The 25,883-nt window shown below is 38.1% G+C and overlaps 1 protein-coding gene across 1 annotated transcript; it reads right to left on the bottom strand.

Moving 5' to 3' along the window:
* Window positions 1–2,125: 2,125 nt before the first annotated feature.
* Window positions 2,126–3,213, bottom strand: LOC122904153 (taste receptor type 2 member 39-like). The gene is given in 1 exon segment (XM_044244627.1): window positions 2,126–3,213. A coding segment is annotated over 1 exon segment (1,014 nt). The 5' UTR covers window positions 3,140–3,213.
* Between the last annotated feature and the right edge of the window lie 22,670 nt (window positions 3,214–25,883).

Here is a 25,883-nt window from a genome sequence, read left to right as displayed (position 1 = left end):
GGATTTATTTGCTTGTCTGTTTGCCAAAAGCTATTTTACTTTGATAATAATAATAACTTAAAAAATAAATTTGAAATAACTCTAATTTCTTAATTCTGTAATCTTTGGGTGGAGTTTTAGAAATGAGTAACAGTATTATGTTTTTTGTTAATATTGACAATCTCATAAAAAAAAAACACACACACACAAAACCCAGGCATTGAGTTAAGATGCTTTTAATAGACAGCTTTGTAGCAATCAGGGCTATTTCACAAGAAAATAAACCTTACCACATTACCAGAAATAGTGACAAACAATTGTGACATGTGATATGTATTTCCCCAATTATCTGTTACTGGGTTTTGGGAGCTGCTCAGTGAGTAATCTAATCATTTCCATCAATATTTTCTCACCAGTCATGGCTTTGATGGTCTATTTCCAGCTGCCTATAAATATGGTTTGTTGTTGTTGTTGTTTGTTTGTTTTTAAAGATTTTATTTATTTGACAGAGGGAGAAAGAGAGAGAGAGAACAAGCAGAGGGAATGGCAAGCAGAGGGAGAGGAAGAAACAGGGTCCTTGATGCAGGGCTCAGTGCCAGGACCCTGGGATCATGACCTGTCCTAAAGGCAGTCGATTAACCAAGCCACCCAGCGACCCTGATAACTATGTTTTGATACTCATTGACTTAATGTCTTCAGCCCCTGAGAATGTTTACAAAACAGGTTTACCAGTTTTCTTAGCATCCAGTATATTTTCCAGAATCCATTTGTTAATGTACAAGGAAGGATGAAATCATTTTGAATATCAAACATTTTTTTAAAACAACAAAATACTTGATAAGGATTAAATGACAAACAGTGATGAACATCTAATGTTCACAGCTGAAACAGTCATGTTCCTTTATGGAAGGCTTTCATGGTTTCAATAGCAAGTCATATTTACTTGCTGGTACATGTGAGGAGTACTTGGCCCAGTGAAAACTGCCCTAGAGGTGTCCATGTCTACAGGTTGTAGACTGGTTATGAAATGGGGGAGGGTAGTTTACCCTTTCTTCTCTCAGGGTGGCTCTTTCCACTACAGGTCCTAAATAATAAAGCAGTAATAAAGCAGCCCAAAGTCCAGACCTGCTCTGAATAGATTCAAGTGCTGGTATCTCTCTTCCTTATTGAACATTTCAAAATTTCAAGGTCTTCCTTACATTTTGTTCTTTTACCTTATTTATCTTGTCTTAGAGTCCCAAGGACATAGAAGTTCAGAAAACAAGACCCTTTAAGAAGAGTCTCTGCATCTTATTAAAGAGAAAAAGAAATAATGTTTCTATTTCAGGAGGAATTTAACCCAGTTATTACAGATAGGGAGAGAAAGTAGGTTAGGTTTTTATCATAGATTGGTGAATCAACATTGGTTGCTATCCTCAATGTGGTTCCATATTTAATAATGAATATGGCCATCTTAGATGCAAAATATTGCAATATATAACTGGTACCTGTCAATTTTTATGTACTGAAATATAAGATAAATTCCCCCAAGTAAAATTGCCAATTAAAAGTATGTTCCTTCAGAAGTATTACTAAACTGTACTTGAGGAAGCAGCAGTTAGTATTTCCATCAACTTATGAGATTGCCTGGTCTCCATAATCACACATAGTGTGTTATCAAACTTTCTGATCTTTGCTAATCTGATAGGTGAAAACTTATACTTCAAAGTAGTCTTAATTTTTCTCTTGTTATAAGCCAGTATGACCATCTTAAAAATTTTTGTTTTAGAAAATAATCACTCGAGAACTTGAAAGAATTGTTTCAGTTCTAACACCAAAAATTCTGACTTAATTTAGGGGTCAGGCTTAGACATTGGTACTTTTAAAAATCTCTCCCAGAGATTTAATGTATAGAATCACTGCTTTAGATGAAGCAAGGGGAGGTAGAAATGAAAGGCTCAGGTAAAGAATGTCAAGCATCACTGTGATTGTGCACATGAAGCAAAAGAGAAAAGTGAAAATCAGCTTTCTGTATTAAAAAAATACATACATAGATAGAAGATAAAAGAATCAGGTTTGGGAAAGAAAGGAGGTAGAAGGAGAGGGGTATGGGTGGGGGAAAGGTAGAGCTGTTGGGCTGGGTGCTGTTGTACTCTGTGGGTGTCAGTCATGGAGTCTGCTCTTTTAGGTAAAGATGAACTTGAGATTGAAGCTGCTTCCAAGCTCTTCTCAACCCAGGGTTGTCCTGAATCAGCAGACTGGGGTGTCCAGCAGGGTAGGCAGCCATGATAAATCTGCACAAAATATTCCAGTAACTGTTGATGTCAAAGATGTTGGACATATAGAGAAATAGAGCAACTGCATTGAAAATGTAGAGAATGAGAAAGTAGCTGGTGGCTTTGATGGCCCCCATGTGAGCCTCCATGCTGGGATCCCTGGAGCCAGTGGCATTGCTTTCCATGTGTAGGGTGTGTCTCTTGAGAGAGATGATCAGCAGGGTGGCTGAAAGGATGAACATGATAAGAGGAATGAAGATCCCCAGGTTATAGAGAAGAACCAGGTTGACCATATTGGTCTCAGTGAAGTATTTTTTCTTACTTGAGTTGGAGGAAGGGATAGAAGAATTGTGATACACACTGTAGATGTCTTTAGAGAAGAGCCCACTGTAGCCCAGGGAAATAGACACTGAAAGCCACAGAAGCCAGGGCATCCATCTGGAAATTCTCCACTTCAGCTTGAGGAAAAGGGGGTGGGAGAAATCAGCAATCTTCATGAAGTAGAAGAAACTGAGCCAGGCAGAAAACCAGAGGCTACAATGATTCAAGAACATGAAACTTACTTTGAACATGTCATATATAAGGTCTTCATTATAAAAACGTGGGAATGTTGAGCTGAAGGTAAACTCTAGCATCATGAAGCTTTGGAGAGCTATTCTGGATACACTCAAGAAAAACAGGATTCTGCCACAGGTGAAAACTACCTTATTTTTAATCCATTCAGCTGCATTTATAGCCATAATGAACCCATTTGCAATGATACCAGTGATGCATTCAGTGCCTATAATTGTTATAATCGATAAGATCTGAAATGGTGACAGTTCATTTTCTGGGGGATTGCAGGGTTCGGTCATCTTAAGTTGTTACCCCTCTTTTGTGTCTGGAGGAAAATGTCTCTCTAGCATGTGTTAGGCAGATCTTTGATAGCTCCCACTCTTTATGTCACAGGAGTAAGTCTTGGATGCATCATTTCCAAATTCACTCCATTTGTTTATCTCACAATTGTTAGCTCTAAATCTGGAGATACAAATGATGGAAGGATTTGCCTTTTAATCCTCTTCCATGTCCACTGGATTTGTTGGTATTGGTTTAATTATGGGGCTGGGGAGGATGCTTGTTTATAAACCACTAACATGGCATTGAAGGCCATGGCTTTGACTAGCACCATTTAAGCTGAACATTTGCCCACCAAGTAACCATTTAAAAAAAAAGACTTTATGTATTTATTTGAGAGAGAGAGAGAATTAGCGAGAGAGAGCATGAGTGGGGTGGAGGTACGCAGGGAGAGGGAGAAGCAGACTCCCAGCTGAACAGGGAGCCCGACATGGGGCTCAATCCTAGGTCCCTGGGACCATGACCTGAGCTGCAGTCAGACACTTAATGACTGAGTGACCCAGGTTCCCACCAAGTCACCATTTAACTAATTCTACTTGTGACCTCAGGGAACTGACTGAAAATAATAATAATAATAAATTCAAAGACACAGAGATAGAGACATGTAGTTCTGATTATGTGCTAGGCACTTTTCAAATACTTTCTATAATCACATTTAAGCCTTACAGCAACCCAATGAAGAATATACTTTTTTTTTTTTTTTTAAGATTTTGCTTTTATTACCTACATTTTCAGATGTGGAAACTGAGGCCAAAGTCACACACCTAGAGAGAGACAGAATTGGGATTCTAACACAAGTTACGTGGTGCCAGAGTCCATGTTCTTTCCATTATTTATACTTCCTGGACCTGTGGATCCTTTTGTGTGGATCCTTTTAGCCAAAGACTAAATTCAGGTTTGACTTGACTGTTAAAATTTTTTTCCCTGATAGTCTTTTATGATGTCTTCACTACTTAAAGGAATAGTAATTGAGTTTTAAAAAAAAGGCAACCCAGCATTCTATCTGCGAAATTTTCCTTACTACTTAAACAGAACCCTTCACTTCTGACACTTCTGATCACTATATGTGTGGGTTTTTGTTTTTTGTGTATGTGTTTTTTCCCACACCAGGTCATTCTGTGACAGCAGCCAGTGTCCTACAATTTAACTCAATTTGGACACTACCTACTTGGAGATAGCATCAAATCCCATGGGTTAAGGGATCAGTCCCATAAGACTGACCCCACACCAGATGGCAATCACATATCCCGGTTGTCACCTGTGCTCCTGACCTGTCAGCTGTAAATTAGAGGTTCCCATGGATTCTCTCCTCAGGTCCCATTAATTTGCCAGAGTGGCTCACAGAACTCAAGAAAATAGCGTACCAGTTTTATAATAAACTTTATAATAAAGGATAGGATAAAGGCTACCAATGAACTTTCAGGTGGAGGAGATGAGGAGGGCCAAGTATGTAGCTTCCATGCCCTCTCCAGTGAACATCACATGTTCACTAGAAGCTCTCTGAACCCAAGGAGGCTTCATTTTATAGGCAGGATTGATTAAATCATTGGCCATTGGTGATTGTTTCTCCTCTAGCCCCTCTTTCCTTTCTGGAAATAAGGGGGTGGGACCAAAAATTCCAAGCTTCTAGTCAATGATTGGTTCTCCTGACAACCACCCCAGTTTAGGTGTGGTTTTCAAGTCACTTCATCAAATAACCAAAACCACCTTTATAATGCTTATGGCTTTGGGAATTCCGAAGGTTTTAGGAGTTCTGCCAGAGAAAAGGCGCAGAGACCAAATGTATCTCTTATTATAAATCATAATATCACAATAGTAAAGCAAGAAGATGCTAATTTTCAAGAGATAGAAATTCTTTGCAAAACAAATTACTTGAGGGGTGCCTGGGTGGCTCAGTGGGTTAAGCCTCTGCCTTCGGCTCAGGTCATGATCTCAGGGTCCTGGGATCAAGCCCCGAATCGGGCTCTCTGTTCAGCGGGGTGCCTGCTTCCCCCCACCTCTCTGTCTGCCTCTCTGCCTACTTGTGATCTCTCTCTCTGTCAAATAAATAAAATGTTAAAAAAAAAAAAAAAGAGGCACTGTTTGTCACAGCTTATGGTGAGGTTGCTTCCTGCAATGGAAAAAAGAATGTTGTTGATAGGAACTCCTAGGGACAGTCTGAAGTGGGGTGAGGTGGCCTTTCTAGGCAAAGAGATGATTTTTTAGAATCAGAGCTAGTGGAATTACTAGAACCTGAATGACATACCCAGTTTGCTAAATATATCCAGGTGTGTATTTAACCAAGGAAAACTCATGAAGAAGAATTTGAACCATTCAGGACAGAGAAAATGGCTTTAAAAAATTCAGTTTATTTGGTATTTTTTTTCCAATTTATTTATTTTTAGAAAAACAGTATTCATTATTTTTTCACCACACCCAGTGCTCCATGCAAGCCGTGCCCTCTATAATACCCACCACCTGGTACCCCAACCTCCCACCCCCCACCCCTGCCACTTCAAACCCCTCAGATTGTTTTTCAGAGTCCATAGTCTCTTGTGGTTCACCTCCCTATCCAATTTACCCCAACTCCCTTTTTAACTTACTATTTCAAAATAATTTTGACATAGATATGTGTTGTGTATAGAGAATTCCTATATACCCTTCACCTAGCTGCCCATAATGCTTACATCTGACATAACTGTGGCACAATGACCAAAACTAAGAAGTTAGTACTGTTACAATACTAGTAGCTAACCTATGGGCTTTATTTGGATTTTTCCAGTTTTCCATTAATGTCCTTTTCCTATTCCAAGATCCAATCTAGAATTCCATGATGCATTTAATCATTGTGTATTTTTAGTCTCATTCAATCTGTAATAGATTCTTGGTTTTTCATTTTCTTTCATGACCATGACCATTTTGAAGAATACTGGCCAGGTATTTTGTAGAGCAGTCCTTGGTTTGGGTTTGTCTCATGTTTTCTCATGATTACATTGGAGTTATGGATTTGGGGGAATATTCCAAAGGTGAGGTACCCTTCTCATTGTAGGAGGTACATGATGCCAATGTCTTAGTAGTAGTTACGGGAAACTTGAGCATCCTTGGTAAAGATGACATCTATCTGCCAGTTTTCTCCACCATGGTTATTCACCCCCCACCTCCCCCTATAATCTCATCATTTGAAGTGAGTCACTGAAATCTAGCCCATACTCAAGAGGAGAGGAATTAAACTTTGCTTTCTGGAAGGAGGAAACTCAAAGAATTTGTGGACATATTTTAAAACCTTCACAGTAATATTCTGGAGGAGTTACTTTGCAGCTATGCAAATATCTTGTTTTTCCTTAAACCCCTCTTCACTAATGTCAGCATTCATTAGCAGGTGTTGACTGCAACAATTATTACATTGTTGTGCTGTTCTAATTTTTTATTTTCTTCATTCCTTTTACTTGTATTAATTAGAATTCTTCTGTAAAAAAGAGTTTTTTCCATCATTTATTTAATCAAACATTAATTTGCATTAGTATATACTCATGGATTTTATATTCTGTTACAATCTGATATTTATTATTTATAATGTTACTCAAATTGTTCAAGCTTTGGTAATTGGAAACTCTTTCATGTATGCTCTTATGTCTTTGTTATGATTCCATTTTTATTTTTATTTCCTTACTTTCAGGCATTATGGGATGCTCTAGTCATCCTGCCCCAACCGTAGAGTTATCTGTGTCTCCCCAGCCCAATCCCAAAGTCCCTAGCAACCACTTATTTGTTTTTTGTCCCAATACTTTTGCTTTTTCTAGAGGACATATAAATGGATTCATACAGTATGTAGCCTTTTGGGTCTGGCTTCTTTTATTTTGAAAAATGTATTTAAGATTTAACCACTTAAGTTAATTTATAGTTCAGCTACTTTTATTGTTGAGTAGAATTACATTGTGTGGTTATTTCAGTTTGTTTATCTGTTCTCTTATAAAGACATCTGAGTCATTTCTAGTTTTTGGCAATGATGAATAAACTGCTATAAACATTCACATGCAACATCTTCATTTCACTTGGGCAAATCCCTAGAAATAGGATTTCTGGGTTGTACAGTAAGCACTTAACTTTTTTTTTTTAATTTAATTTAATTTAATTTTTTCAGTGTTCCAAGATTCATTGTTTATGCACCACAACCAAGCACTTAACTTTTAAAGAAACTGCTGAACTATTTTCCAGAGTAGTTATACTCTTTTCTTTCTTTCTTTCTTTTTTCTTTTTTTTTTTTTAAGATTTATTTATTTATTTGAGAGACAGAGTGTGTGAGCAGGGAGAGGGGCAGAGGGAGAGAGAGAATTTCAAGCAGACTCCCTGCTGAGTGCAGAGCCTGATGTGGGCCTCAATCCCAGGACTCTGAGATCATGAGCTGAGGCAAAATCAAGAGTATGATGCTGAACCAACTGATCCACCCAGGTACTCCATGTTTTTAATTTTACTAGCGATGTATGTAGGTTCTAGTTGCTTCTTAACTCGCTCCTAGCATTGTTGGTGTTATGTGTGCAGGGCTTTTTGTTTGTTTGTTTTGGTTTTTTTTAAAGACGTTTTAGATGTGTCGTATTTCACTGTGATTTTGATTTGCATTTGCCTAATGACTAGTGGCATTGACCATTGTTTATATACTAATTAGACATAAGTATATTTTCTTTGGTAGAGTGTTTACAGATTTTTGCCTATTTTTAAAAATCTAGTTGCTTGCTTATTGCTGAATTTTGAAAAATTCTTTATATATTGTAGTTAAAAGTCCTTTATGATCTAAATGCTTTGCAAATATTTTCTCTTAGTCCATAGCTTCTTTTCATCCTCTTAACAATATCTTTTACAGAATGAAAGTTTGATATTTTGGTAAGTTTCACTTTATCAATTTTTCTTCAACTCTGCCAGACTCAAGGCCACAAAAACTTTCTCTTATTTTCTTTGAGAATTTGTATCATTTGGTCTTTCATATTTAGGTCCATCCATGATCCATTTCTTTTTTTTTTTTTCCAATTTATTTATTTTCAGAAAAACAGTATTCATTATTTTTTCACCACACCCAGTGCTCCATGCAAGCCGTGCCCTCTATAATACCCACCACCTGGTACCCCAACCTCCCACCCCTGCCCCCCGCCACTTCAAACCCCTCAGACTGTTTTTCAGAGTCCATAGTCTCTCATGGATCCATTTCAATTTAACTTTTGTATAAGAGGAGAGGAATGTGTCAAGGTATTTTATTTTGTTTTGCATATGAATAACAATTGTTCCAGAACTGTTTGTTGATAGAAATATCCTTTCTTCATCGAATTGCTTATGACTCTCTTTACTTACAGGGATTCAATGAAAATATACTATGTGGTCAGTTATAGTTTTGATATTAATAATTTTTATGTATGAAAAATACAAAATATTTTAATAAAAATATAAAAGACTCAATCTTGTAACTTAGCGATGACTATTGTATTAGGTATTTTGCATTTATCTGATTTCTGCACATTTTATTTTGAAATTATTTGTAAAAGCAATGAAAGAATAATAAACATTTTTCCCGAAATAAAAGCCCTTTAGTTTTCTCATAAATGTAGAGAACAAACTGGTGGTTGCCAGAAGGAAGAAGGTAGGGGGTTGGGTAAAATAGATGAAGGGAATTAAAAGGTATAAACTTCCAGTAACAAAATAAATAAGTCACAGTGATGAAAAGTACAGCATAGGGAATATAGACTAATATTGTAATAATGTTGTATGGTGACAGATGGTGACTGCTCTTTTCATGGTGAGGATTAAGTAATGTACAGACTAGACAAATCTCTATGTTGGACCCCTGAAACTAATATAACATTGTATGTCAACTATACATAACAACAACAATAACAACAACAAATCCTTTATTGTACGTCATACTTGGCTCATATTTGTTTTTAAAAAACCTTTTTGATATTTTACTGTTTTTAAAAGCAGTCTAAAGACATTTTTCACATAGTAGCAACAATAGCAACAACAGTGTTTACACAAGGGAAGAGTTTAGTCTGGAAATAAGTAATCTGTGACTGACATGGTAACTTCACTTAACTGAGTCCTCAGGGATAGGTTTTTTTTTTTTTTTTTTACGTTTTATTTGTTTATTTAACAGAAAGAGATCACAAGTAGGCAGAGAGGCAGGCAGAGAGAGAGTGAGGGAAGCAGGCTCCCCCAATGCGGGACTCAATCCCAAGAGGCTTAACCCACTGAGCCACCCAGGCGCCCCAGGGATAGGTTCTTTGAGCTCATTGCTCCATGTCTTTGAGGTCCACACCTCAGCCTCACCAGCTGGTGACACCTGAAGTCAGGGAGGTGGTGTGGAAGAAGGGCAAAAGAAGATAATGAAAGACAATGAAGTGACCCTAAAGTAGGACTCCCATAAACTACAAAATGCTGACTGTAGTCATACTGCAGCATTTGCCCACAAAGGAGGCTTGGAAATGCAATCTTTTTGTACATAATAGTGTCTGATTGAAAGTTCTATTATATTGGATAAAGAGGAATTCTATTTTGGCGGGGGAGCAGGGTGGACATTTGATTACAAATTCAATTTTTAAAAATAGTTGGTTAATTAGTTTGTCAGTTTTGAGAAGGGAGACTAATTTTAATTATTTATTTTTTCTAGAAAAATTTCTATTTCATGTAGGTTTTCAAAATTCTTTAGCATAATATTACACATATGAGTTTGGAGTAGATCTCCATTATTTATTCCATAGTTACTGCATTTTTTCTTCTTTTTCTAATATTTCTGTGTCTTTTCTCATTGTTTTCTAATTAGAGACTTGCTATTTTACTAGATTTCCCACCCCCTTCCCTGAAGATTCAGTTATGGGTTTTGTTTATTTTTCATTATTCCTTTAATTCTGTTGCATTAAATTCTTCACTCACTTTAATATATTTACATCTTCCTTTTGTTTTGTCACTGTTTTTGATTCTTGAGTTGAACACCTAACAAAATGATTTTCAATTTTTCTTAATTTTTTTTTAAAGAAAGAAGTGTATACATATACTGCTAAGTACCATGTTATGGAAGCCCTTCAAATTTGATATGTAGTACTTCTATTGTCATATGTTTCTATTTTGTAATGTCCTTATGATTTCCTTTTAACAAAATTTTTTGAGTGGGTAAAACATGAGCACACTAATACATTTTTTTTTTGAAAAAAAATTTTTTTTTAAATTTTTTATTTTTTATAAACACACACACACACATATATATATATATATATATATATATATATATATACATTTTCAATTTATTTATTTTCAGAAAAACGGTATTCATTATTTTTTCACCACACCCAGTGCTCCATGCAAGCCGTGCCCTCTATAATAACCACCACCTGGTACCCCAACCTCCCACCCCCCCGCCCCTTCAAAACCCTCAGATTGTTTTTCAGAGTCATAGTCTCTCGTGGTTCACCTCCCCTTCCAATTTACCCAAATTCCCTTCTCCTCTCTAACGCCCCTTGTCCTCCATGCTATTTGTTATGCTCCACAAATAAGTGAAACCATATGATAATTGACTCTCTCTGCTTGACTGATTTCACTCAGCATAATCTCTTCCAGTCCCGTCCATGTTGCTACAAAAGTTGGGTATTCATCCTTTCTGATGGAGGCATAATACTCCATAGTGTATATGGACCACATCTTCCTTATCCATTCATCTGTTGAAGGGCATCTTGGTTCTTTCCATAGTTTGGCGACCGTGGCCATTGCTGCTATAAACATTGGGGTACAGATGGCCCTTCTTTTCACTACATCTGTGTCTTTGGGGTAAATAGGGTCATAGGGAAGCTCTATTTTTAATTTCTTGAGGAATCTCCACACTGTTCTCCAAAGAGGCTGCACCAACTTGCATTCCCACCAACAGTGGAAGAGGGTTCCCCTTTCTCCACATCCTCTCCAACACATGTTGTTTCCTGTTTTGTTAATTTTGGCCATTCTAACTGGTGTAAGGTGATATCTCAATGTGGTTTTAATTTGAATCGCCCTGAGGGCTAATGATGATGAACATTTTTTCATGTGTCTGATAGCCATTTGTATGTCTTGATTGGAGAAGTGTCTGTTCATATCTTCTGCCCATTTTTTGATGTGTTTGTCTGTTTCGTGTGTGTTGAGTTTTATCCCCAGGGGTACAGGTCTGTGAATCGCCAGGTTTACACACTTCACAGCACTCACCAAAGCACATACCCTCCCCAATGTCCATAACCCCACCCCCCTTCTCTCAACCCCCCTCCCCCCAACAACCCTTAGTTTGTTTTGTGAGATTAAGAGTCACTTATGGTTTGTCTCCCTCCCAATCCCATCTTGTTTCATTTATTCTTCTCCTACCCACTTAAGCCCCCATGTTGCATCACCACTTCCTCATATCAGGGAGATCATATGATAGTTGTCTTTCTCCGTTTGACTTATTTCACTAAGCATGATACGCTCTAGTCCCATCCATGTTGTCACAAATGGCAAGATTTCATTTCTTTTGATGGCTGCATAGTATTCCATTGTGTATATATACCACATCTTCTTTATCCATTCATCTGTGGATGGACATCTAGGTTCTTTCCATAGTTTGGCTATTGTGGACATTGCTGCTATAAACATTCGGGTGCACGTGCCCCTTCAGATCACTACGTTTGTATCTTTAGGGTAAATACCCAGTAGTGCAATTGCTGGGTCATAGGGCAGTTCTATTTTCAACATTTTGAGGAACCTCCATGCTGTTTTCCAGAGCGGTTAGACCAGCTTGCATTCCCACCAACAGTGTAGGAGGGTTCCCCTTTCTCCGCATCCTCACCAGCATCTGTCATTTCCTGACTTGTTGATTTTAGCCATTCTGACTGGTGTGAGGTGATATCTCATTGTGGTTTTGATTTGTATTTCCCTGATGCCGAGTGATATGGAGCACTTTTTCATGTGTCTGTTGGCCATCTGGATGTCTTCTTTGCAGAAACGTCTGTTCATGTCCTCTGCCCATTTCTTGATGGATTATTTGTTCTTTGGGTGTTGAGTTTGCTAAGTTCTTTATAGATTTTGGACACTAGTCCTTTATCTGATATGTCGTTTGCAAATATCTTCTCCCATTCTGTCAGTTGTCTTTTGACTTTGTTAACTGTTTCCTTTGCTGTGCAAAAGCTTTTGATCTTGATGAAATCCCAATCATTCATTTTTGCCCTTGCTTCCCTTGCCTTTGGGGATGTACCTAGGAAGATGTTGCTACGGCTGAGGTCAAAGAGGTTGCTGCCTGTGTTTTCCTCAAGGATTCTGATGGATTCCTTTCTCACATTGAGGTCCTTCATCCATTCTGAGTCTATTTTTGTGTGTGGTGTAAGGAAATGGTCCAATTTCATTTTTCTACATGTGGCTGTCTGATTTTCCCAACACCATTTATTGAAGAGGCTGTCTTTTTTCCATTGGACATTCTTTCCTGCTGTGTCGAAGATTAGTTGACCATAGAGTTGAGGGTCTATTTCTGGGCTCTCTATTCTGTTCCATTGGTCTATGTGTCTGTTTTTGTGCCAGTACCATGCTGTCTTGATGTGACAGCTTTGTAATGGGGCTTGAAGTCCGGAATTATGATGCCACCAACTTTGGCTTTCTTTTTCAATATTCCTTTGGCTATTCGAGGTCTTTTCTGGTTCCATATAAATTTTAGAATTATTTGTTCCATTTCTTTGAAAAAGATGGATGGTACTTCGATAGGAATTGCATTTAATGTGTAGATTGCTTTAGGTAGCATAGACATTTTCACAATATTTATTCTTCCAATCCAGGAGCATGGAACATTTTTCCATTTCTTTGTGTCTTCCTTAATTTCTTTCATGAGTACTTTATAGTTTTCTGAGTATAGATTCTTAGCCTCTTTGGTTAGGTTTATTCCTAGGTATCTTATGGTTTGGGGTGCAATTGTAAATGGGATTGACTCCTTAATTTCTCTTTCTTCTGTCTTGTTGTTGGTGTAGAGAAATGCAACTGATTTCTGTGCATTGATTTTATATCCTGACACTTTACTGAATTCCCGTAAAAGTTCTAGCAGTTTTGGAGTGGAGTCTTTTGGGTTTTCCACATATAGTATCATATCATTTGCGAAGAGTGATAGTTTGACTTCTTCTTTGCCGATTTGGATGCCTTTAATTTCCTTTTGTTGTCAGATTGCTGAGGCTAGAACTTCTAGTACTATGTTGAATAGCAGTGGAGATAATGGACATCCCTGCCGTGTTCCTGACCTTAGTGGAAAAGCTTTCAGTTTTTCTCCATTGAGAATGATATTTGCAGTGGGTTTTTCATAGATGGCTTTGATGATATTGAGGTATGTGCCCTCTATCCCTACACTTTGAAGAGTTTTGATCAGGAAGGGATGCTGTACTTTGTCAAATGCTTTTTCAGCATCTGTTGAGAGTATCATATGGTTCTTGTTCTTTCTTTTATTGATGTGTTGTATCACATTGACTGATTTGCGGATGTTGAACCAACCTTGCAGTCCTGGAATAAATCCCACTTGGTCGTGGTGATTAATCCTTTTAATGTACTGTTTAATGTACTGTTGGCTAGTATTTTGGTGAGAATTTTCGCATCTGTGTTCATCAAGGATATTGGTCTATAGCTCTCTTTTTTGATGGGATCCTTGTCTGGTTTTGGGATCAAGGTGATGCTGGCCTCATAATATGAGTTTGGAAGTTTTCCCTCCATTTCTATTTTTTGGAACAATTTCTGGAGAATAGGAATTAGTTCTTCTTTAAATGTTTGGTAGAATTCCCCCGGGAATCTGCCTGGCCCTGGGCTTTTGTTTGTTGGGAGATTTTTAATGACTGTTTCAATCTCCTTACTGGTTATGGGTCTGTTCAGGCTTTCTATTTCTTCCTGGTTCAGTTGTGGTAGTTTATATGTTTCTAGGAATGCATCCATTTCTTCCAGATTGTCAAGTTTGTTGGCGTAGAGTTGCTCATAGTATGTTCTTATAATAGTTTGTATTTCTTTGGTGTTAGTTGTGATCTCTCCTCTTTCATTCATGATTTTATTTATTTGGGTCCTTTATTTTTCTTTTTGATAAGTCTGGCCAGGGGTTTATCAATTTTATTAATTCTTTCAAAGAACCAGCTCCTAGTTTTGTTGATTTGTTCTATTGTTTTTTTGGTTTCTATTTCATTGATTTCTGCTCTGATCTTTATGATTTCTCTTCTCCTGCTGGGTTTAGGGTTTCTTTCTTGTTCTTTCTCCAGCTCCTTTAGGTGTAGGGTTAGGTTGTGTACCTGGGACCTTTCTTGTTTCTTGAGAAAGGCTTGTACCGCTCTATATTTTCCTCTCAAGACTGCCTTTGTTGTGTCCCACAGATTTTGAACCATTGTATTTTCATTATCATTTGTTTCCATAATTTTTTTCAATTCTTCTTTAATTTCCCTGTTGACCCATTCATTCTTTAGAAGGATGCTGTTTAGTCTCCATGTATTTGGGTTCTTTCCAAACTTCCTCTTGTGATTGAGTTCTTCAGATCATTGTGGTCTGAAAATACGCAGGGAATGATCCCAATCTTTTGATACCGGTTGAGTCCTGATTTAGGACCGAGGATGTGATCTATTCTGGAGAATGTTCCATGTGCACTAGAGAAGAATGTGTCTCCCATCCAAGTACTAACCAGGCCCGACCCTGCTTAGCTTCTGAGATCAGACGAGATCGGGCACGTTCAGGGTGGTATGGCCGTAGACAAGAATGTGTATTCTGTTGCTTTGGGAGGAAATGTTCTGAATATATCTGTGATGTCCATCTGGTCCAGTGTTTATTTCCCTGTTGATCTTTTGCTTGGATGATCTGTCCATTTCAGTGAGGGGAGTGTTAAAGTCCCCTACTATTATTGTATTATTGTTGATGTGTTTCTTTGATTTTGTTATTTTTGGTTTATATAGTTGGCTGCTCCCACGTTGGGGGCATAGATATTTAAAATTGTTAGATCTTCTTGTTGAACAGACCCTTTCAGTATGATATAGTGTACTTCCTCATCTCTTATTATAGTCTTTGGCTTAAAATCTAATTGATCTGATATAAGGATTGCCACTCCTCCTTTCTTCTGATGTCCATTAGCATGGTAAATTCTTTTCCACCCCCTCACTTTAAGTCTGGAGGTGTCTTCTGGCTTAAAATGAGTTTCTTATAGGCAACATATAGATGGGTTTTGTTTTTTTATCTATTCTGATATTCTGTGTCTTTTGATTGGGGCATTTAGCCCATTAACATTCAGGGTAACTATTGAGAGATATGAATTTAGTGCCATTGTATTGCCTGTAAGGTGACTGTTACTGTATATTGTCTCTGTTCCTTTCTGATCTACCACTTGTAGGCTCTCTCTTTGCTTAGAGGACCCCTTTCAGTATTTCCTGTAGAGCTGGTTTGGTGTTTGCAAATTCTTTCAGTTTTTGTTTGTCCTGGAAGCTTTTAATCTCTCCTTCTATTTTCAATGATAGCCTAGCTGGATATAGTATTCTTGGCTGCATGTTTTTCTCGTTTAGTGCTCTGAAAATATCATGCCAGCTCTTTCTGGCCTGCCAGTTCTCTGTGGATAAGTCAGCTGCCAATCTAATATTTTTACCATTGTATGTTACAGACTTCTTTTCCCAGGCTGCTTTCAGGATTTTCTCTTTGTCACTAAGGCTTGTAAATTTTACTATTAGGTGACGGGGTGTGGGCCTATTCTTATTGATTTTGAGGGGCGTTCTCTGAACCTCCTGAATTTTGATGCTCGTTCCCTTTGCCATATTGGGGAAATTCTCCCCAATAATTCTCTCCAGTATACCTTCTGCTCCCCTCTCTCTTCTTCTTCTGGAATACCAATTATTCTAATGTTGTTTTGTCTTATGGTGTCACTTATCTCTCGAATTCTCCCTTTGTGGTCCAGTAGCTGTTTGTCCCTCTTTTGCTCAGCTTCTTTATTCTCTGTCATTTGGTCTTCTATATCGCGAATTCTTTCTTCTGCCTCATTTATCCTAGCAGTGAGAGCCTCCATTTTTGATTGCACCTCATTAATAGCTTTTTTGATTTCAACTTGGTTAGATTTTAGTTCTTTTATTTCTCCAGAAAGGGCTTTTATATCTCCCGAGAGAGTTTCTCTAATATCTTTCATGCCTTTTTCGAGCCCGGCTAGAACCTTGAGAATTGTCATTCTGAACTCTAGATCTGACATATTACCAATGTCTGTATTGATTAGGTCCCTAACCTTCAGTACTGCCTCTTGTTCTTTTTTTTGTGGTGAATTTTTCCACCTTGTCATTTTGTCCAGATAAGAGTATATGAAGGAGCAAGTAAAATACTAAACGGGTGGCAACAACCCCAGGAAAATATGCTTTAACCAAATCAGAAGAAATCCCAAATATTGAGGGGGGAGAAAGGGGATAAAAAGAGGTTCAAAAAGAAATAAATAAATAAAGAAAGAAAGAAAAAAAGAATTAAAAAAAGAAAACGAATAAAGACAAGTATAAAAAAGAAAAAAAATATATATTAAACTAGTTAAAAAACATTAAAAAGAGAAAAGGTAAAAGTTAAAAAAATTTTTAGCAGAAGAAGAGAAAAAAAATGAAAAAAAAATTAAATTAACTGCAAGACTAAAAAATCACAGGGAGAAAGCCATGAGTTCCATGCTTCACTTTCTCCTCCTCTAAAATTCTGCTGCTCTCCTTGGTATTGAAACCGCACTCCTTGGTAGGTGAACTTGGTCTTGGCTGGATTTCTTGTTGATCTTCTGGGGGAGGGGCCTGGTGTAGTGATTCTCAAGTGTCTTTGCCCCAGGCGGAATTGCACCGCCCTTACCAGGGGCCGGGCTGAGTGATCCGCTCGGCTTTGCTTTCAGGAGCTTTTGTTCCCTGAGCGCTTTCCGTAGAGTTCCGGAGGACGGGAATACAAATGGAGGCTTCCTGGTCTCCGGCCCGGAGGAGCCGAGAGCCCGGGGCCCCACTCCTCAGTGCGCCCTCAGAGAACAGCGCCCAGTTACTCCCGTCTGCCTGACCTCCGGCTGAGCTCCGAGCTCACCGAGCTTGCGACTGGTTCAAGGTAACCCCGAGCTGCGAGCTTACTGTTGGCTCTGTCTCTGCAGCCGGCTTTCCCATTCCAATACCCGCAAGCTCTGCGACACTCAGACACCCCCGATCCTTCTGTGACCCCGCGGGACCTGAGGTGACGCCGACCCCGTGTGGGCTTCGCCCCGGTTTAGCCTCCGGAGCGATGTCCCTCAGCGGAACAGACTTTTAAAAGTCCTGATTTTGTGCTCCGCTGCTCCGCCGCTTGCCGGGAGCCGGCCCCTCCCCCCAGGGTCTATCTTCCCGTCGCTTTGGATTCACTTCTCCGCCAGTCCTACCTTTCAGAAAGTGGTTGTTTTTCTGTTTCCAGAATTGCTGTTCTTCTCTTCGATCTGCCGATGGATTTGCAGGTGTTTGCAATCTTTAGACAAGCTCTCTAGCTGATCTCCTGCTAGCTGAAGTAGTCTCAGCCTGTTACTTCTCCGCAATCTTGACCCAAAGTTCACTAATACATTTTTTGGCACATATTGTATACCAGGCACTTCGAGTACAGAAGTGAAACACAGGATCCTACCTCAAGAAACTCTAAAGATTAAGGCTTATAGGTATATTACAGTTGTAAAAGGTATTTGCACTCCATGTCATAGCATGTTGGATGTTTAGTAGGACTCTGAGGCAACCTGAGTATTAAATAATCAAGCTGACTGCAATGGTTAAACAAAGAGCTTGTGTGAATAAGACCATGGTTAGTGTCCAGTATGGGTAGTCTATTTGGGGCATCTGGGTGGGACAGTTGGTTAAGCTTCTGGAGTTAAGCTTTGGAGGATTTTAGTGGGGATTGTAATTTTAGGGTTGTGGGATTGGGCCACAGATTGGGCTCTGTGCTCCATGGGGAGTCTGCTGGAGATTCTCTTTCTTCTTTTCCTCTGCCCCTCACCCTGCTCACAAACTCCCTTTCTCTCTCTCTCTGAAATAAAAAAATGAATCTTTAAAAATAAATAAAAATAAATCAGCCTCTCTTTGTTCCTGGTATAGCTCATCTCAGTTACTGATCTTGTAAAGGGTTACCTTGACACAGAAAAAAATAATGCAGTTAAATCAAATACTTCTATGTACTTTTTGTTTTATTTATTAGAAAAAAAAAATCCTGTTTCCTTTCCCCACCACATCTTATTTCCCCTTATTTTGTTCCTGTGAAAGTAACTTACATATCTTTCTCTGGAGTTAGGAAATACCTTTTCTTTGAATTTTCATGATAATGTCTTTTGCTGGATGTCTGTTTTACCCACTAAAATGGGATTTCAGTCTGGAAAACCATATCTTCCAACTTGGGCAGTATATCGGTCATGGATTTTTTTAAAAAAATGTTTTATTTATTTATTTTACAGACAGAGATCACAAGTAGGCAGAGAGGCAGAGAGAGCGGTGGGGGAAGCAGGCTTCCTGCAGAGCAGAGAACCCAATGCAGGGCTTGATCCCAAGACCCTGGGACCATGACCTGAGCCGAAGGCAGACGTTTTAACCTGCTGAACCACCTAGGCACCCCTATACTGGTCATTAATTTAATGATTCCCTTTACTTTTTTTCTCTCTTCTTTCTTTTCTGAATTCCTCATATTCATTGTCAGACCTTAACATTTTTTCATCTCTTTAGCGTTTTTGTTCTAATTTTTGAGAGATTTCTTTGACTTTTTTTAAAAAAAGATTTTATTTATTTATTTGACACAGAGAGAGAGATCACAAGTAGGCAGGGAGCCAGGCAGAGAGGGGGAAGCAGGCTCCCCGCTGAGCAGAGAGACTGATGCGGGGCTTGATCCCAGTACCCTGGGATCATGACCTGAGCTGAGGGCCGACACTTAACCCACTGAGCCACCCAGGTGCCCATCTTTGACTTTGTTTTCCAGTCATTCCACTGAATATTTTAATTTATACTATTATATTTTAAACTTCCATATGTCCCTTTCTCCCCTCTAGTGTTCCTTTTTAATAATGCTCTGCTCTTGATACATGCATGAGGGAATTTTTAATTGTCTTCTGAAGTTTCCATATTCTGACATACTATTTCCTCTAAGTTAATGCTTCCCTTTGATTTGGTCATGTATTTCTTGGTAAAGACTTTTAGCAGCTCTCTATGAATCTTTGGATGATTATTTCCATATGAGTGAGGTTCTCTTAGCTTTTGGATGCCTGAGTATATTTTTATTTTGCTCTTATGTTAATAAGAATTTGAGTAGGTAAAAAATTCTACGTTGACAGCTATTTTCTCTTAGCACTTTGAATATTTTGATTTGTTAGCTTCTTATTTCTGGTATTTATTATTGTTGATGAGAAATACATTGCCATTCTTTAGTATTATCCTTTTTCATTGTATCTCTGGTAGTTTTAAGATTATATTTTTAAATTTCCTGTATTTTTCTACTATGTGTCTAGTTTGGACTATTATTATTGTTGTTGTTTTACTTTTTTTTTTTTAAGATTTTATTTATTTATTTGACAGAGAGAGATCACAAGTAGGCAGAGAGGCAGGCAGAGAGAGAGGGGGAAGCAGGCTCCCTGCTTAGCAGAGAGCCTGATGTCAGGCTCAATCCCAGGACCCTGAGATCATGACCCAAGCCAGAGGCAGAGGCTTAACCCACTGAGCCACCCAGGCGCCCCACTGTTGTTGTTTTAAAATTTGTCACTTGACATTCAGGAGGGGCTCTAGAGAATTTCCCTAATATGGCAAAGGGAACAAACATTGAAATTCAGGAGGCACAGGGAACCCCTCTCAAAATCAATAAGAAAGGTTCACGCCCCATCATCTAATAGTAAAATTTAGAAGTCTTAGTGACAAATAGAAAATCCTGAAACAGCCTGGGATAAGAAGTCTGTAACATACAATGGTAAAAATATTAGATTGGCAGCAGACTTATCCACAGAGACCTTGCAGGCCAGAAAGAACTGGCATGATATATTCAGAGCACTAAATGAGAAAAACATGCAGCCAAGAATACTATATCCAGTTAGGCTATCATTGAAAATAGAAGGAGAGATAAAAAGCTTCCAGGACAAAAAAAAAAAAAAAAAAAACAAAAACACTAAAAGAATTTGTAAATTTGTAAACAAAACCAAAACCAGTTCTACAGGAAGTATTAAAAAGGGTCCTCTAAGCAAAGAGAGAGCCTAAAAATAGTAGACCAGAAAGGAACAGACATGATACACAGTAACATTCACCTTACAGGCAATACAATGGCACTAAATTCATATCTTTCAATAGTTAGTTACCCTGAATGTAAATGGGCTAAATGCCCCAATCAAAAGACACAGGGTATCAGAAATGATAAAAAACAAACCTCATCAATATGCTATCGACAAGAAATTCATTTTAGACCCAAAGACACCTCCAGATTTAAAGTGAGGGGATGGAAAACAATTTTCCATGCTAATGGACATCAAAAGAAAGCTGGGGTGGCAAACCTTATATCGAATAAATTAGATTTTAAGCCAAAGACTATAATGAGAGATGAGGAAGGACACTATATCATACTCAAAGGGTCTGTCCAACAAGAAGATCTAACAGTTTTAAATACCTATGCCCCTAACATGGGAGCAGCCAACTCTATAAACCAATTAATAACAAAATCAAAGAAACATATTGACAATAATACAATAATAGTAGGGGACTTTAACACCCCACTCACTGAAATGGACAGATCATTCAAGCAAAAGATCAACAAGGAAATAAAGGCCTTAAATGACACGATGGACCAGATGGACATCACAGATATATTCAGAACAGTCCATCCCAAAGCAACAGAATACACATTCTTCTCTACTGCACATGGAATATTCTCCAGAATGGATCACATTCTGGGTCACAAATCATGTCTCAACAAGTACCAAAAGATTGGGATCATTCCTTGCATATTTTCAGACCACAATGCTCTGAAGCTAGAACTCAATCACAAAAAGAAATTTGGAAAGAACCCAAAACGTGGAGGCTAAAGAGCATCCTTCTAGAAAATGAATGGGTCAACCAGGAAATTAAAGAAGAATTGAAAAAAATTAATGGAAACAAATGGTAATGAAAACACAATGGTTCAAAATCTGTGGCACACAGCAAAAGCAGTCCTGAGAGGAAAATATATAGTTATACAGGCCTTTCTCAAGAAACAAGAAAGGTCTCAAATAACAGCCAAACCCTACACCTAAAGGAGCTGGAGAAAGAACAACAAAGAAAGCCTAAACCCAGCAGGAGAAGAGAAATCATAAAGATCAGAGCAGAAATCAATGAAATAGAAACTAAAAAACAATAGAACAAATCAACGAAACTAGGAGCTGTTTCTTTGAAAGAATAAGATTGATAACCCCCTGATCAGACTTATCAAAAAGAAAAGAGAAAGGACCCAAATAAATAAAATCATGAATGAAAAGAGGAGAGATCACAACCAACACCAAAGAAATACAAACAATTATAAGAACATACTATGAGCAAATCTACGCCAACAAATTCAACAATCTGGAAGAAATGGATACATTTTCTAGAGACATATAAACTACCACAACTGAACCAGGAAGAAATAGAAAACCTGAACAGACCCATAACAAGTAAGGAGATTGAAACAGTCATCAAAAATCTCCCAACAAGCAAGAGCCCAGAGCCAAATGTTTTCCCAGGGGAATTCTACCAAACATTTAAAGAAGAATTAACTCCTAGTCTCCTAAAACTGTTCCAAAAAATAGAAATGAAAGGAAAACTTCCAAACTCATTTTATAAGGCCAGTATTACCCTGATCCCCAAACCAGACAAAGATCCCATCAAAAAGAGAATTATAGGGGAGCCTGGGTGGCTCAGTGGGTTAAGGCCTCTGCCTTCAGCTCAGGTCATGATTCCAGGGTCCTGGGATTGAGCCCCATGTCGGGCTCTCTGCTCAGCATGGAGCCTGATTCATCCTCTCTCTGCCTGCCTCTTTGCCTGCTTGTGATCTCTGTCTGTCAAATAAATGAATAGAATCTTAAAGAGAGAGAGAGAGAGAGAATTATAGACCAATGTCCTTGATGAACACAGAAGTGAAAATTCTCACTAAAATACTAGCCAATAGGATCCAACAGTACATTAAAAGTATTATTCACCACAACCAAGTGGGATTCATTCCAGGGCTGCAAGGTTGGTTCAACATCTGCAAGTCAATCAATGTGATACAATACATTAATAAAAGAAATAAAAAGAACCACATAATACTCTCAATAGATGCTGAGAAAGCATTTGACAAAGTACAGCATACTTTTTTGACCAAAACTCTTCATAGTGTAGGCATAGAGGGTACATACCTCAATATCATCAAAGCTTTTTATGAAAAACCCACAGCGAATATCATTCACAATAGAGAAAAACTGAAAGCTTTTCTGCTAAGGTCAGGAACACGGCAGGGATGTCTGTTATCACCATCGCTATTCAACATAGTACTAGAAGTCCTAGCTCAGCAATCAGACAACAAAAGGAAATTAAAGGCATCCAAATTGGCAAAGAAGAAGTCAAACTATCACTCTTTTCAGATGATATGATACTTTATGTGGAAAACCCAAAATTCTCCACTCCCAATCTGTTAGAACTTGTACAGGAATTCAGTAAAGTGTCAGGATATAAAATCAATGCACAGAAATCAGTTGCATTTCTATACACCTACAACAAGACAGAATAAAGAGAAATTAAGGATCTGATCCCATTTACAATTGGACCCAAAACCACAAGATACCTAGGAATAAACCTAACCAAAGAGGCAAAGAATCTGTACTCAGAAAACTATAAAGTATTCATGAAAGAAATTGAGGAAGACACAAACAAATGGAAAAATGTAACAGAATTCATTGTTTATGCACCACACCCAGTGTTCCCTGCTCAGTGACTAGAAGAACAAATACTGTGAAAATGCCTATGCTACCTAAAATCTACACATTTAATGCTATCCCTATCAAAATCCCATCCATATTTTTCAAATAAACGGAACAAATAATCCTAAAATTTATATGGAACCAGAAAAGACTTTGAATTGCCAAAAGAATATTGAAAAAGAAAGCCAAAGTTGGTGGCATCACAATTCCAGACTTCAAGCCCCATTACAAAGCTGTCATCATCAAGACAGCATGGTACTGGCACAAAAACAGACACATAGATCAATGGAACAGAATAGAGAGCCCAGAAATAGACCCTCAACGCTATGGTCAACTAATCTTCGACAAAGCAGGAAAGAATGTCCAATGGAAAAAAGACAGCCTCTTCAACAAATGGTGTTGGGAAATTGGACAGCCACATGCAGAAAAATGAAATTGGACCATTTCCTCACACCACACATGAAAGTAGACTCAGAATGGATGAAGGACCTCAATGTGAGAAAGGAATCCAACAAAATCCTTGAGGAGAACACAGGCAGCAACCTCTTCAGCAACTTCTTCCTAGGAACATCCCCAAAGGCAAGGGAAGTAAGGGCACAAATGAACTATTGGAACTTCATCAAGATCAAAAGTTTTGCACAGCAAAGGAAACAGTTAACAAAACCAAAAGACAACTGACAGAATGGGAGAAGATATTTGCAAACGACATGTCAGATAAAGGGCTAGTATCCAAAATCTATAAAGAGCTTAGCAAACTCAACACCCAAAGAACAAATAATCCAATCAAGAAATGGGCAGATGGCATGGACAGACATTTCTGCAAAGAAGACATCCAGATGGCCAACGGACACATGAAAAAGTGCTCCATATCATTTGGCATCAGGGAAATACAAATCAAAACCACAATGAGATATGACCTCACACCAGTCAGAATGGTAAAATTCACAAGTCAGGGAATGACAGCTGTTGACGAGGATGCAGAGAAAAGGGAACCCTCCTACACTCTTGGTGGGAATGCAAGCTGGTACAGCCACTCTGGAAAACAACATGGAGATTCCTCAAAAAGTTGAAAGTAGAGCTACCCTATGAACCAGGAATTGTGCTACTGGGTAGTTACCCTAAAGATACAAATGTAGTGATCTGAAGGGGCACGTGCACCTGAATGTTTCGAGCAACAATGTCTACGAGAGCCAAACTATGGAAATAAAACGCAATTTTTAAAATTTTAAAATTAACCCTTCTGTACCATTGAACACTCTTTTTTTTTGGTTGTTGTTGTTCTGTGTCTTTTTCTTTCTATCCTTACTTATGTAGGGATAAATGTCAATGTTTTTTTGCTTATGGGTTGTTTTCAATCATTGTAATTTACTGAAAGTTTAAAAAACTGTTTTTTATCAAGAATTTTGATGGATTCCTACTCACATTGAGGTCTTTCATCCATTTTGAATCTATTTTCGTGTATGGTGTAAGGAGATGTCCAGCTCCATTTTCTTAAAAATTGGATTATACATTTCTCTCTGAGTCTACACAAAATGTAAAGTAGTCCCCCCGTATCAGTGGGGTATATGTTTCAAGACCTTCAGTTGATGCCTGGCACTGCAGATAGTACCAAACACTGAATATACTATGATTTTTTTCCTTTATATATAGACATATAATAAAGTCTAATTTAGGGGTGCCTGGGTGGCTCAGTCGGTTAAGCATCTGCCTTCAGCTCAGGTCATCATCCCAGCATCCTAGGATGGAGCCCTGCATCAGGCTCCTTGCTCAGTGGGAAACCTGCTTCTCCCTCTCTCACTCCCCCCTGCTGTGTCTCTATCTGTCAAATAAATAAATAAATCTTTAAAAAAATAAAGTGTGATTTATAAATTAGTCACAGCAGGAGATTACCACTAATAACTCATAATAAAATAGAACAATTATAACAATGTACTGTAATAAATTTATATGAATCTGGTCTCTTTTTTCAGAATATCTTCTTGCACTATAATCACCCTTTTTCTTCTTGTGCTGTGAGAGGATAAAAGGCCTACATGAGGAGTTGGAAGTGAGATGAATGACATAGGATTGTGACATAGTGTTAGGCTACTATTGACTTTCTGACAACATGTCAGAAGGACTTTGGTTGCCAAAAACTGTATAAATGAAACCACAGAAAGTGAAAATGAGGATAAGGGCAGGCTATTGTAATTAAAATGTACAGGAATTGTTTATCAAAACATTCAATATAATTGTAGGCCACTTAGGTTCATTTATAAAACAGTTCTTCAAAGATTTGAACATATCTGAAGTATAACTAGTGAGAAGAAGCAATGGGAGAAAATGTGCATTGCCATGCTGAAGTATTTTTTGATATCCACTATCAGATTTATCATACAAGTTTTGTAGGTCAGTTACTGTGTTTATATAAAAATATTTGCAAAGCTTGTCACCTACAGCTTCTATTTGGATTGGTAAAGTAGCTCCACTTGTTTGAATGCTATTTGAATTATGCTTGTACCACAAACAATTCCAATTCCTTTCTATTTTACAGATTTCTTAATTTAGTGAGAATATATCTTTTAAAGATTTATTTATTTATTTGAGAGAAAGCAAGGTGGGGAAGCGCAGAGGGAGAGAGAGAGAGAGAATCCCTGCTCACCAAGGAGCCTGAGGTGGGGCTCAATCCCAGAATCTTGAGCTCATGACTTGAGCCAAAATCAAGAGTCAGATGCCCAACTGACTGAGCCACCCAGGTACCCTGAGAATATTCGTTTTTAAGGCAGCATGGTGCTCCACTAACATTTCTGTTCATATTATGAACTACCAAACAAATAATTTTTATTGTCAATGTTTAGCTTTTTAAATGAATTTCAGTAGCACACACCATAATATCAGCTACT

This window comes from Neovison vison, chromosome 4 (genome assembly GCF_020171115.1).
Source record: "Neovison vison isolate M4711 chromosome 4, ASM_NN_V1, whole genome shotgun sequence".
NCBI lineage: Eukaryota > Metazoa > Chordata > Mammalia > Carnivora > Mustelidae > Neogale > Neogale vison.
Note: the sequence above shows the minus strand (reverse complement) of the source record. Positions and strands in the feature narration are given on the sequence as shown.